The sequence below is a fragment of the Montipora foliosa genome, chromosome 12 (assembly GCF_036669935.1).
Source record: "Montipora foliosa isolate CH-2021 chromosome 12, ASM3666993v2, whole genome shotgun sequence".
Taxonomy (NCBI): Eukaryota; Metazoa; Cnidaria; class Anthozoa; order Scleractinia; family Acroporidae; genus Montipora; species Montipora foliosa.
In genome coordinates, this window is record NC_090880.1 from 3,160,801 (window position 1) to 3,173,300 (window position 12,500).

At 39.9% G+C, this 12,500-nt stretch overlaps 2 protein-coding genes across 2 annotated transcripts in view; both read left to right on the plus strand.

The window, feature by feature from the left end:
- LOC137979622 (uncharacterized) overlaps positions 1 to 12,500 on the plus strand; it is a 264,679-nt gene that overhangs the window by 134,169 nt on the left and 118,010 nt on the right. The gene's annotated exons all lie outside the window — the stretch shown is intronic.
- Positions 3,167 to 12,500, plus strand: part of LOC137979640 (dehydrogenase/reductase SDR family member 7-like) — a 12,410-nt gene continuing 3,076 nt past the window's right edge. The window contains exons 1-5 of the mRNA XM_068826956.1: positions 3,167 to 3,509; positions 5,983 to 6,104; positions 8,984 to 9,176; positions 10,419 to 10,465; positions 12,300 to 12,416. Coding sequence (XP_068683057.1) covers positions 3,239 to 3,509; positions 5,983 to 6,104; positions 8,984 to 9,176; positions 10,419 to 10,465; positions 12,300 to 12,416 — 750 coding nt within the window. The 5' untranslated portion in view covers positions 3,167 to 3,238. The remainder of the gene's footprint in view (positions 3,510 to 5,982; positions 6,105 to 8,983; positions 9,177 to 10,418; positions 10,466 to 12,299; positions 12,417 to 12,500) is intronic.

A 12,500-nucleotide genomic window follows, 5' to 3' on the forward strand; every position in this document is an offset into this window, starting at 1 on the left:
AGGTAGTCCTCTTTTTCCGTTCGGAATGGAATTCGCGAAATGCCCTTACCATTTGCGAGAACGTTCCGTTTCCAGGCCCTTTCTCACAAGATCGAGTAAACTATGCGGGATGGAATGCTGTGAAGTAAATGGTAAGCGCCATTCTCATCCGGTTGGTCATGAAATTCGGAAAATCGCTTACCTTTATGCAACGATCATTCTATCCGGATTATTTGGCTAAATGGTAAGCACCCATTGCCATTATGCCAAAATTTCCGGAAATTTCGGGTTGAAGTCAAACGGAAAGGTCCGTTTCGGTTCGGTCCGACCGGAATATTTGGGACCACCTCTGGAGGTGGTCCTCTTTGACCGGTCCGTCCGGTTCGACCGAAACGTACCGTTCCATTTACAAAAATTCTTGTTTCCAGGGGCATTTCATTGTGATGACACCGAAATTTCGATCGAAACGTAAATGGAACGCTTCGGTCCGGTTGAAAATTGACTTTTGATGAAAAATGTCGTTCCATTTTTCCTTAGTTATTTCCACTGGTCTCCGACCTGATGGTTTTTGGTATGTGAATTCCGATAAAAAGCGTAAGAAGATAATTATATGAAAAAAATTCTCCATTAAAAAGCCTAAACTTCATAAATACTTTTGTCCTTTGGCCATTTCAATTTCCGACAGGAAAAGAAAACAAACAGCGGTTACAACCATTTTCATTTTAAACTTGACGTTTCGTATGTTACCGTCACTTCTGATGATGTATGCTGCAACATACGAAACGTCAAGTATAAAATGAAAATGTTTGTAACCGCTGTTTGTTTTCTAAGCCTAAACTTATTGTCATTGTGGATAGCTTCCTTCCTGTGTGGTTATTTTCCAGACCCGACGCTGTTTGAGCAATTTTTCAATTTCTGGGTTGTCAACGGCATGTAGAAGCACAACGGCATTCAGTTGACAAAAGGTGAGCACGTGCACCTTTATGGTTGCCTAGCACGTGGTTAATTGATTCCTGTTGACAGAAAGTCATGACCTTCCCCTTGGTTCATAGAAGTCAGAGACTGCACAATTTGTAGTATTTTCGATTGTCATTAATCTTTGACGAGAATTTGATTCAGAGTTATCTATAAAAGCTGTTATTTTTTCTTTATCTGTCTTTTGGCTTGCCTTTTACTGTTAACTCCCGGCTGTTACGGTACTTTTTGGTTCTTTTTGGCTCACCATTTTCAACAGAAGAGCCTGCTTGCAGGCTTGTTTTGTTATCTTTGAACTGAATTTATCACCAAAGCTTAAAAAAGTAAAAGACTTCAAAATGGGACAGGACATTACAAAATAATTCAACCTGTGAATGTGTAAGCCAAATGGCCACTGCTGACACGACGTCTGGGTGACCCCTCAAAAGGTCTTAATGACCCCGCACTTGAAAAAATTTACTGGAACGCTGCAGTTTAAGTGCCACTACGACGAAAATGTTTGGTTTTCTTTTCGAATTTTTTCAACGTCAATTAAGACAATATGTTCAAAATAATACAATGCATTTAAAATTTGGAATGATAGAGGCGAGATAAGTCGGGAAATAGCCAGCCAAAAAACGGTAAAAATCTGTCCACCATTACTCGGACGGCATTGAAGAAGCCTGCGATTATTTTGTAAGCGGTCTTCACGCAAGACTTGACTCGTGACGTCATATGCGCATCGCTTGGTGGGCGTTTGACAAAGCGAACAAGTCGATCAAGGAGATATAGAATACTCCATGGAAAGCGCGCGCGTACGGTGTTTACACACGAGTTGTGGCGTATCAGAAATCGAACAAGTGAGCGAAGCGAACGAGTTAGATTTCTGATACAAAACAACGAGTGTGTAAACACCGTAAAAAGCACTTTCCATGTGCTATTATGTTTGTTATATACATACTGAGATTGAACACCCTCCTTAAATTATGACAAGCTTTATTTAAACAAATGAGGTCAAACAACAATCAATGAAAGAAAGCAGCTTCGTAAAAAGCGAAAGAACTCAAATAAAATCCAAAACTTATGAAATAAAGTTGGCTTATCTGAATTCTCCTCCATCTTCACGTCTGACAGAGCGACTAAATTCTGCTAGATATCTCTCGAGGTCCTCTGGAGTAATTGCCGACAATTCTCGCTCTTCCTTTTTTTCGCCTCTTAAAAAATCGTTCAGAAGTTTTACGTCTCGCTTAGTTTTTCCTTGTGTGCTTTTGTTTTCAAGACTTTCGACGTACTCTTCTACCGAAGAATCGTGGATAACGAAACGCTTTTCACTCATGGCTTTCGCCGAGACAGGAACTTTCAATATTAACGATGGAAGAAATGCGAATAAAAACTATTAGCTCTCTTCAGACTTGCAAAGCGATGGCTTGTGCGGTGTACGAAACCGCGCCAACCAGCCTTGAATGAAAACTTCAACTTGCCGTACGGCTCACACGTGAAAAAACATGATACGTGGCTCCTGATTGGACGTATCGCTTTTCTCACATGTGGGAAAAGCGATACGCGACATTTGATTGGTTTACATCGGTTTGCGAACGAAAATTTACTCTGCGGCTTTTCAGTGTGTAAATCTCAGTATGTATATAATAATAATGTATATATCCATAATGTTCGCTTAGTAAAATATATTCTATATACAAGGCTAAAAGTTAAAAAATTAAAATATTCAAACCAAACGTTTTCGGCTGTTTGCCATCATCAGGGTGATGACAGCCGAAAACGTTTGGTTTGAATATTTTAATTTTTTAACTTTTAGCCTTGTATATAGAATATAATAATGTATATAATGTCAGCAAAAAGCAACTCGGCGATCTCTCATATCTCATAGACGGCATGGGAAATTAGCCGCGTTTATTTTTAGCGTTGCGCATATGACGTCAGACCCCAGGCGATCCAGCTAGACCCAACCGTTTTCCTCGCTCACGGTCATTTGCCGTTCGAGTAATGGCTGACAGCGAAAACCGAAAAACTACGTTACAATAATCATACTTTCCGTGGGAATTTTGAGATAAAAATTGGCATGATACCTATTTAGTACGACTATTTTCAAAATCTAAAGAGAAAAGGACATGCAAAATTTTCATCGTACGTAGTGGCACTTAAAACACCACCCAACGTACCACAGGCAACCCAGTGTAGGCTCCTAGTGCTACAAGTTTCTCAGCCCAGACCACTCTCGGTTCAACCTCGTACTGGTCGAATCGTTCTCGGATCTGAAGGCCGCTACTACCATTGCCAACAAGAAATGTTTGGAATATTGGAGATTTGTTTCTTGCTATTTCTGTTTTTATTTGTGGCGAGGATACGTTTTTCGGACTGCGATGCACTACTTCACTTCTACGAAAAGTTTGCAATCAAACCAGAGCCCCGAATTCGTGGAAAAGTCGTTTGGATAACTGGTGCCTCTAGCGGAATAGGTGAATATTTAGCTTACAAGTTGACCCAGTGCGGCTGCAAACTCGTGTTATCTGCAAGGAGAAAAGATGAATTGGAAAGAGTCAAAGCCAGGTGCCTTGGTACGTATCGTTGTATACCCGAAGTCCCCAACTACTACGAAAGTCACCGAACTGAGGAATGGGCTAAAATATCGTCGCCATATCCATCCGGCTCCGGCTTTCTTCGACGAAAATGGGCGGGGCAGCAACAAAGAGTGAGTGTGGCGACGATATAAAAATTTTAGCCCAATTTCCTCAGTTCGGTGATTTTCGTACTATTATAAATTAACAGGGCTTGAACAATCGATGTAGTCGATGATCGATGACAATCGATGGCAATCGATATCAATTAAACGATTGATATTGATAATCGATGGACAATCGATCGCACAAGTTTTTGTGATTATTGAATCATCGATTATCAATGTCATTGATAATCGGTGAGAATCGATCAATTTAACAACATCAACTATTTTAATGGATTACCAATAGGAATGCAAATCGATGACACTCGTTGGAGTTTTTCACTACTTTTGTGTGATTATTGATTGGTCTTTGATTGGCCGATGGCAATCAATGCCAATTTATTAACCATAAGTGATTGCCATGGATTGATCGATTGATTTTCCGACTATCGATTTCCATCGATTGAAATACTTGACCACTCCCGACAGTGGCTTTTCGGCAGCAACGAAATTACAAACCAGAATAACAACAACAGCTGTTAAGAATCCCAACTGGCCAAAGACAACCCAGTTGGCTATTTACAGCTGATGAGGTGATGAACCAGGTACCAGCCAAGATCAAATTCAACGAGTGGCCAGAACGGGATCTCCAGATCTCAAGGCAAGAGCCGCACTGCCTCCGTCAATGTCAAATAAGTATAATTGTTTACCCCTCTCCCCCAATTTAGCCATAGAAAACTGTAAAGTAAAAACAAAAAAAAAATTGGCTAGATTCTAGAATACAATGTTCCTGTTCACCTTTCGAGATTCATCAAAGTTCTACCACCACAGTCTGCAGTCACTTTAGGAAAAGATTAGAGCAAGCTTGGGACACTTTGTAATACTTACCATATTTGCTTGAACAAGGAAACATGGCTAATTTGAACTGGGAAACAGGGAAACAAAAACAATTTATTTAACCCTTTTAGGGATCAAAAAGCTGGCAGGGTTTGTACAGGTCATGGAAAACCTGGAAAGTTATGGGATTTAACCTGGAAAGTTATGAAATTTAAGAACTTAATTTTCCATGCCTGGAAAGTCATGAAATTTTCTGGTTGGGCATGTGGGAAGCGCGGTGGCCTCATGGTACAGTAAGTGTGCTTGACTCTGAATAGAGTGGTCCGGGTTCGGGCTCTGGCCGGGGACATTGTGTTGTGTTCTTGGGCAAGACACTTTACTCTTACGGTTCTTTCCACCCAGGTGTATAAGTGGGTACCGACGAATTTAATGCTGGGGGTAACCTTGCGATTTACTGGCATCCCATCCAGGGGGGAGTAGAAATACTCCTAGTGGCTTCATGCTACAGAAACCGGAGATAAGTGCCGGCCTGATGGGCCTTCTTGGCTCATAGCAGACTTTACCATGTTAAAAATTATAATTATATTATTTATAAATCCTTGCAGTTGTCAAAGCATGGTTAAAATTTACTAAAGACAAGTTTCTATCAAACAATCGGAAGTTTGGAAGACAGAGGTCATTAACTTATTCAAAGTTGAACTAATTTACGTCAGAAAATATCCTAAATTTGGTTTATATATAGTTTTGAAAATTTTCTTACGCGACAGCTAAACGTAAGAGAAGGCCATGGAAAGCCAGGAAATTTGAAGAGCTTAAAAGAGTACACACCGTGGCTGGGAACAAGTTTGAAAGTAATTTGGGGAACAAGGGAACACAAGCCAATTTGTAAAGAAAACTAGGGAACTAGACTAAGTTTACCATGTTTCACCTTAACTTTGCTGTTAGTGCCTAATTTTGTATATGGCAACCCAGATATTTGAAATTTAGAAACTGTTTGAGATCATGAATATTTGCAGCAACTACATGTAGATCGTCTGCTTTTTTGTTTGTTAGTTATGTGTTTGTCTTTGAGCAGGTTGACGTTTTGGCAGCTGATGTGAACCTGCTATACCTACCCACCCATATACTTACAGAGGACAGCCACAACACCAGGAACTTCATCCCCTACTTTTTTTTAATAGTGTGTGGGTTCTTTAACGTCCCACAGGGAACTAATGAACATGGACGGGGGCCTACGGTTTATAGTCCTTATCTGAGAAGAATTGAACGTCTAACCATTTGTGGATGTAATTACAAAGGCAGCAATTTCTCCTCGGTTATTTAAAGACCCTGAATGTTGATCCAGCCGGAGTCGAACTTTAATACAACCTCCCACATGGCAGCCTGGTGCTCAACCTTGTAACCCCTTTTATTAATTAAGGGTCAGTTGTGAAATGTGACAGCAATACCAGAATTGCAGCCTTATAAGTGTTTCAGTGTTACTTTGATGCAAATGTTTTAAATCCCTGTTGTTGTGAAATTTGTTTTTTCAGAATTAGCTAGTAGAATATTTCCGTTGCCCTTTGAGGAAAATTATCTTGTTCTTCCCCTGGATGTTGCAGACTTCTCATCCCACAGAGATTGTGCAGAAAATGTCATTCAACACTTTGGTCAGGTAGGAAACAGTAATGAAAGTCTAACGAAAGACTAATAACATTGAATAATATTATAATTATCTATTAAAGGAAAGATATCAACAGTCATTCCTTAAGTTTTTTTGTGTCTTCTTACGAAGTCATTCAAAAAAGAAAAGTTATGTTTATAATATATAAATGATTTATTACTTTAACATAAAATTGGCTTTCAACCTCCTGCCTCTTGCTTTTTTGTTATAACAATAACTCCCCCTTGTTCTTGGTGAGGAAACCTAAGTTCATATAAGCCCTGTGGATTCATTTAGGATTCCCTGCCACTTTTTCTTTTTATCTTGTAAGCTTGTAATGTATTCTTGTAATGCATGTAGTGTGGCAACGATAAATAAATAAATCTGTTCTCGATTGTTGTGAGGCAAATGTTTGTCAATCCAACCTCAAATTTACATAACATAATGTCTTACAGACTTGGTTTGATTAGTTTGGAAGGCTTAATATACTATTTAAACCCCTTCCCTCTTACAGCTTTTACTCTGTCTAGCGCTAGACGATTTTACTTTTCCATATTGAAAAGACACATTTATTTGATATGCATCATGTGACGTTCCAAAACAGAGGGCTGCGCTGCATGTGCTGGCATGACGGTTGGTTTATGGCATGCAAACATTTGAATCCCTATCCCTCTCATAGATTTTACTCTGTCTAACGCTAGACCATTTTACTTGTCAGGCCTTCTGATAGGGTGCGATGAAAAATGCAAATTGTGCAAAATTTGCAGGGCAGATTATGCGATTAGAAAGGCCAATTATGCAATAAATATTGTAAATTATGCGATTTTTTTCTGAGCAATTTTAAGCTTGTTTTTCAAGCTTTCAGGATTAAAAAAACACGTTTTTACTGCCCTAAAGACATTTTGAACATAAGGGAACAGTAATTATGAATCTTGATTGACATTAGTTGGGACAAGTAAAAAAAATGAGGTCTTCTGCACTATTGGTACACCACGTTAAAAGTTGAAAGGACACGTACAGCTAACATGCCAAATGAATGATCAATAATTATTAATATTCCTGTATGCTACGACTAGCTTCTTACACTTTGTTTTTGTGTGCAGTATTATATTTCTGAACAGGTTTGCTAATCTGAACAAAGGGCGTGTTTGTGTTACACCAATTGGCGACTCTTTAAGAATGAGACTCGTACCAGGCCCCCCACATGCAAAATAACGCCTTGAACTTCGAATAATTACAAAATTGAAGCTAACAAATTAGGCTTTTTAGCCGTTTTCCAAGGTAAATCATCTTAAAAATGGCGTATTTATTCAGGAACTCCTAAGGAACTTGTTGATTTATGTTTTATTTTACGAATTGTGTGCGTTCTCTTGTGAATTATGCGATTTTTCGTGAATTGTGCGATCGGATGCGAGGTCGATTGTGCGAAATCTCACCATCGCGTAATATCAGAATGCCTGACTTGTCCACAGTGAAAAGACACATCAGTATACATGTACATCATGTGATGTTGCAAAACAGAAAGCTACATGTGCTGGAATGACCGTTGCTATAAAGAATTATAATGAGGAGTGTTTTAAGTCCACATCAGCCCTTTGGCTGCCCCTTTTTAACCTACCTATCAAATAAAGTATGTATGTATGTATGTATGTATGTATCGGGTTTAAGCTTTTGTCGATGTTAGACTGTTAGACACATTATTAATGAATTAATGAGCTTTTAATTTAGTTTACTCTCACGAGGTTCAAATTAATGCAACTTCTTCACGGTAAAGCACCCGAACTATTGTTCGGGAGGTCATAGGTTCGACTCCTGTGAAGCAGCACTCGAATTTTTTCCGAACCATCATTGAAAAAATATCATCCCTTCAAAACTCGTTGGGCAGCAATTCAGTTGTTGTAGTTGCTTTTAGAAGTCCCGTTCAGATGTGGGTGATCACGTGGCATCGAAGTTAATTCCACAAGTTGCATGCAAATATTGGAATCTGTTTCATTTGGCACGTGTAGTTCTTCCTATTTTGGACAGAATTTTGTTTAGCAGCAATGCAATAAAATTTTCAGGATAAAAATCACAGGGGTCCCAAGCTAACATTGTAATTTGAGTGTCACCATCAGTTTAAATTTATTATAAGGGTTTGTATAGAAATTATTTTGCGAATGTGTTTAGGAGTAGGGAAAAAAAAAACATGAATGAAACAAGAATGCCTTACCTTCAAGTTGTCCTCTTGATATACCAATATCAGTGTTTTTGTTGCATACTTTGGGCATTTAAGTGCGATTCCAGTGGGTTTTCAGAGCGATTCCTCTCTCTTTGAGGAAAGTTGGTCGTTTGTCAGCCAACAAACAATCGAGTGTTGGCCGACAAACAGCCAACTGTCGGCCAACAGTGAGTCATCTGTTGCCCGACAGACAACTGACAGTTGGTCAACAGTATTTTTGGGGAGCCCTTCTTCAAAATTACCAAGAAATCAGAAGATGAGTATAGATATCTATGTGCATAGCTTCCTCTACACTGGCTGGCTGGAATTAGAGTTGCTACACTTAAGCCCATGGCTTTCAATAAAATTCAAAGTTGGTGGCTTGTTTGAGTAGAGTAATCAACTGTACATGTAAATGTCTTAGCCAAAATGAATTTTAATCTTAATCTCTTCAATTCGTGAAAGATCATTAAAGAGCTGCCTTCTCTGAGTGAAACAGCTGATGCTTTTCAACAGCTGTCAGTACTATATGTACATTGTAAATATTAATTATAATTAAACCTGGCTCTGTTAACCCTTGTAGTTGTAAGAGTGATTGATATAAAGTTATAATTATAGAGCAAGAAACTTTATGGGTAGATACATGTACGTGGTAACAACTTTCCATTGTTTTCTCCTATCTTAAATTTTACAGATAGACTTTCTTGTAAATAATGCAGGCGTTGCACAGTTTGGTTCAGCTATAACGACTAACCTTGATGTTGTTCAGTACGTTATGGATGTCAATGTGCTAGGAACAATCTCGTTAACCAAGGCAGTCCTTCCTCACATGGTGCACAAGAAGACCGGACAAATTGTTGTCATAAGTAGTGCATCTGGGAAAAATGGTGAGTTGAAAAATTCAGCCAAATCACCAGGCCTTAGGCTCTCCGTACACGAGAGCACTTCACATTAAAGAATAAGGACCTTAAGCCCTTGCTATGAGAACTTTGTCTAAAAACATTATTTCCCGTTACTGTAATAATTTTACGATTAGTCCAAGTCCTTCGGCATGGAAAGTGTGAGTGCACATTCCAAGAATAAAATTGGTGAGAACTGTGTGGATATTTAGAGAGAAAATTGAAAAGTCATCGTCAGGTGCTCTCTTCCTCCACATGACCTCAAAATGTGATCATTTCACGTCGTTGTTAAGACGAGAACGGCAAAGAAATGTATCAAACTGTAAAACACACCTACAGGGCCGTGCAGAGCTTTTATTTTGTTGCGTTCTCGTAGGCTAGTGAAACGTCGTCGTCGCTTATTTCCCTTTCGTAAACGGTCGTTGCCATTTCTCAGAACGGTCGTTGCCATTTTTTAGCTCTGAATTACACTCATTAGGTCTAAGAACTCAAAAGGTTGCGGTTACTGGGAGTTGTGTCTCTCTGGTCATATGAGTTGGGGTTCGGGTTAGGGTTCTGTTTAAGGTGAGGGCTAAGAGCGCGGGTTCGAGTCTTGAAATTTTCGGACTCTATTTTTCCTCCAGTTTTTCTTTTATAAATGTTTTTTTTTCCTTTTTTGTCTTAATTTTCGTTAATATTTTTTCTTAGTTTGTTTCTTTTAATTTTCTTTGAAGTGAAGTGTGTAGTCGACCGTTATAAATGGCATCGACCGTTTCAAATGGCAACGACCGTTCTGAGAAATAGCAACGACCGTATACGAAAGGGAAATTTGCGTCGTCGTTCTTTCTTAAGCGACGGCAACGAGAACTTCATCTCAAAATATAAATTCACGTTATTGTAATCCTGTTGTGATCACTTCGTGACTATTTCAACCTTTTAAATATGACAAAGGTGTGGTAGTTCCTTAAAAATGACACTGGTCGGAACGACGCTTAATTTAGGGGAGAAAATTAAAATTTATCCTCAAGTGCTGACGTTCTTCATAAGACCTCAAATTTGGCTATTTCATGTTTTTGTTTTACAGACGACGGCAAAGAAACGGACAAAAGTGAAAAACGCACGTGCAGGGCGTGCAAAGCTATTGTTTGTGCCCACTAAATATGCAAATTTGTGACGTTCTCGTTGCCGTCGCCGTTATCGTTGCTTAAGCTCCCTTATGATGTGCCTTTTGTTTCAATAATTTGTTCTTAGGTCTTCCGAAAATAGGGGCATATGGTGCCTCCAAACACGCACTACAGGTATGGTACGACTCTTTAGTTATTGCTTGTCACATAAGCAATATATTATAATAGGGACTTATCAACGAAAACCTTACCTGCACTATCGTAAGTTTTTCGCGATTTTCCATCTCCTTTAAGTCGCACAGTGTGGGTGAAGTATCCTAAAAATAAATTGGTATGTGCGGTTTCAGAGGCTCATTGGAACCTCTAATTTAGCCGCGGCGTTGATACTTTTGTTTGTGTTCAGCGTGTACTTTCCCTTCATTTTCCGGTACGGAATTTTTTAGGCCTCTGTGTTGTAAACCGCGCACCGGCTGCTCACTTGATTAAGCATTGGGTTGCCATGCATGCGCGAGGTCGTGAGTTCGACTCCGGCCGGACCAACACTCAGGGTCGTAAAATAACTGAGGGAAAGTGTAAGGAAAAGTGTTGTCAATTACACCCGCGCGCAAGTGGTTAGACTTTCAAGTCTCCTCCGATAAGGACTATAAACCGTAGGCTCCTCGTGTCACAACACTTTCTGTTAATCAACACTGTGGGACCTTAAAGAACCCGGGGGGGAGACCTCCGCTGCTATGTTCTGTCCACCTTTCACATATATGCGTGGGCTGGGTGGGTGGATAAGATCAAATATGCACTGAGGGCGGGTGCCACAGGCACCTTTACAACCTGACTGCCGATCTCACCCCTAAACCATAAATCTTGTCAATCTTTTCCAGGGCTCCTTTGTTAAATCACAGTCAAACCTCCCGTGAGCGACCACACAAAATGTCAAGCCTAGGTGGTCTCTTACGGGAGGTGGTCGCTTACGAGAGGTTAGACCATATTGTGTCAAACTTTTTTTTCCTCATTAGCACATAGTAACTGCAGAGAGTAACCCATGCGCCAATGCCGATCTAAACTCATGAAGTAACTTTTAGCAGTCACACAAATATTTATTCCCATGTGAATAGATCTTTTATGGAGACAACCGCACACCGGGGCCTCAGTTGGTTGAGGACCGGGTTGCCATGCGGGATGTCGTGAGTTCGACTCCGGCCGAACCAACACTCAGGATTTTTAAATATCTGAGGAGAAAGTGCTGCCTTTGTAATTAATTACATCCGAAAATGGTTAGACCTTCATGTCTTCTAGGATAAGGACTATAAACCGTAGGCCCGGCCTCACAAACATCTTCCATGTTCATTAGTTCCCTGTGGGACGTTAAAGAACCCACACACCATTCGAGAAGAGTAGGGGATGAAGTTCCCGGTGTTGTGGCTGTTATGGGTGATATAGGAGATCCACTTCAGCGGAATAGCTGCCAAAACTTCAACCTGCTCAAACAAATAAATGACAAATAAACAAACAAACAACAAGACATCGATACCTTGGACAAAAAAAAGAATTAAAATATTGGATATGACTTGGGCTTAGACAGCTCGCAATCCCTTCTGAGTTAGTCGAACCACCCTCTTTGGTCATGCAAGCGAGCCGAGGGGAAAATGGTGATAGAGCAAGATATAGGGACCCTATATCTCGCTCTATCACCATTCTCCCCTCGGCTCCCTTGCGTGACCAAAGCGGGCGGTTCCACTAACTCACTTGTGCTGAATTGGGAGTGATTCTTGACTGTACCGAATTGTGTACTTCGATTTTCAATGATACCGTAGTTTCGTCAAACTGTTGACTGTTGAGGCTTACGAGAGGTACCGTATTGCCTTTATATGTCTTGTTTCTTTGCACTGAAGGAGTGCACAAGCCACTCATTTTCAACTTACAAACAGTCGAATAGATCACAGAAATTGCTATTCCTCAGCTCAATGCTGTTCACAATTTAACTGAAATAACTATTTCTAAAATGCTCTTTAAGGGTTATTTTCATACTCTGGGCATGGAGCTTAACAGCTACAACATTGGGGTCACGTTGGTCTGTCCTGGCTGGGTTTATTCAGAGATTAGGAAGAACGTTGTGCGGGAAAACCTGCAGGTAATTATAGCATTTCATGGCTTTTAGCTGTCTTTAACCTATAACCAAGAACAAAAATAGTTTATTGGCAAACCATAAAATAAG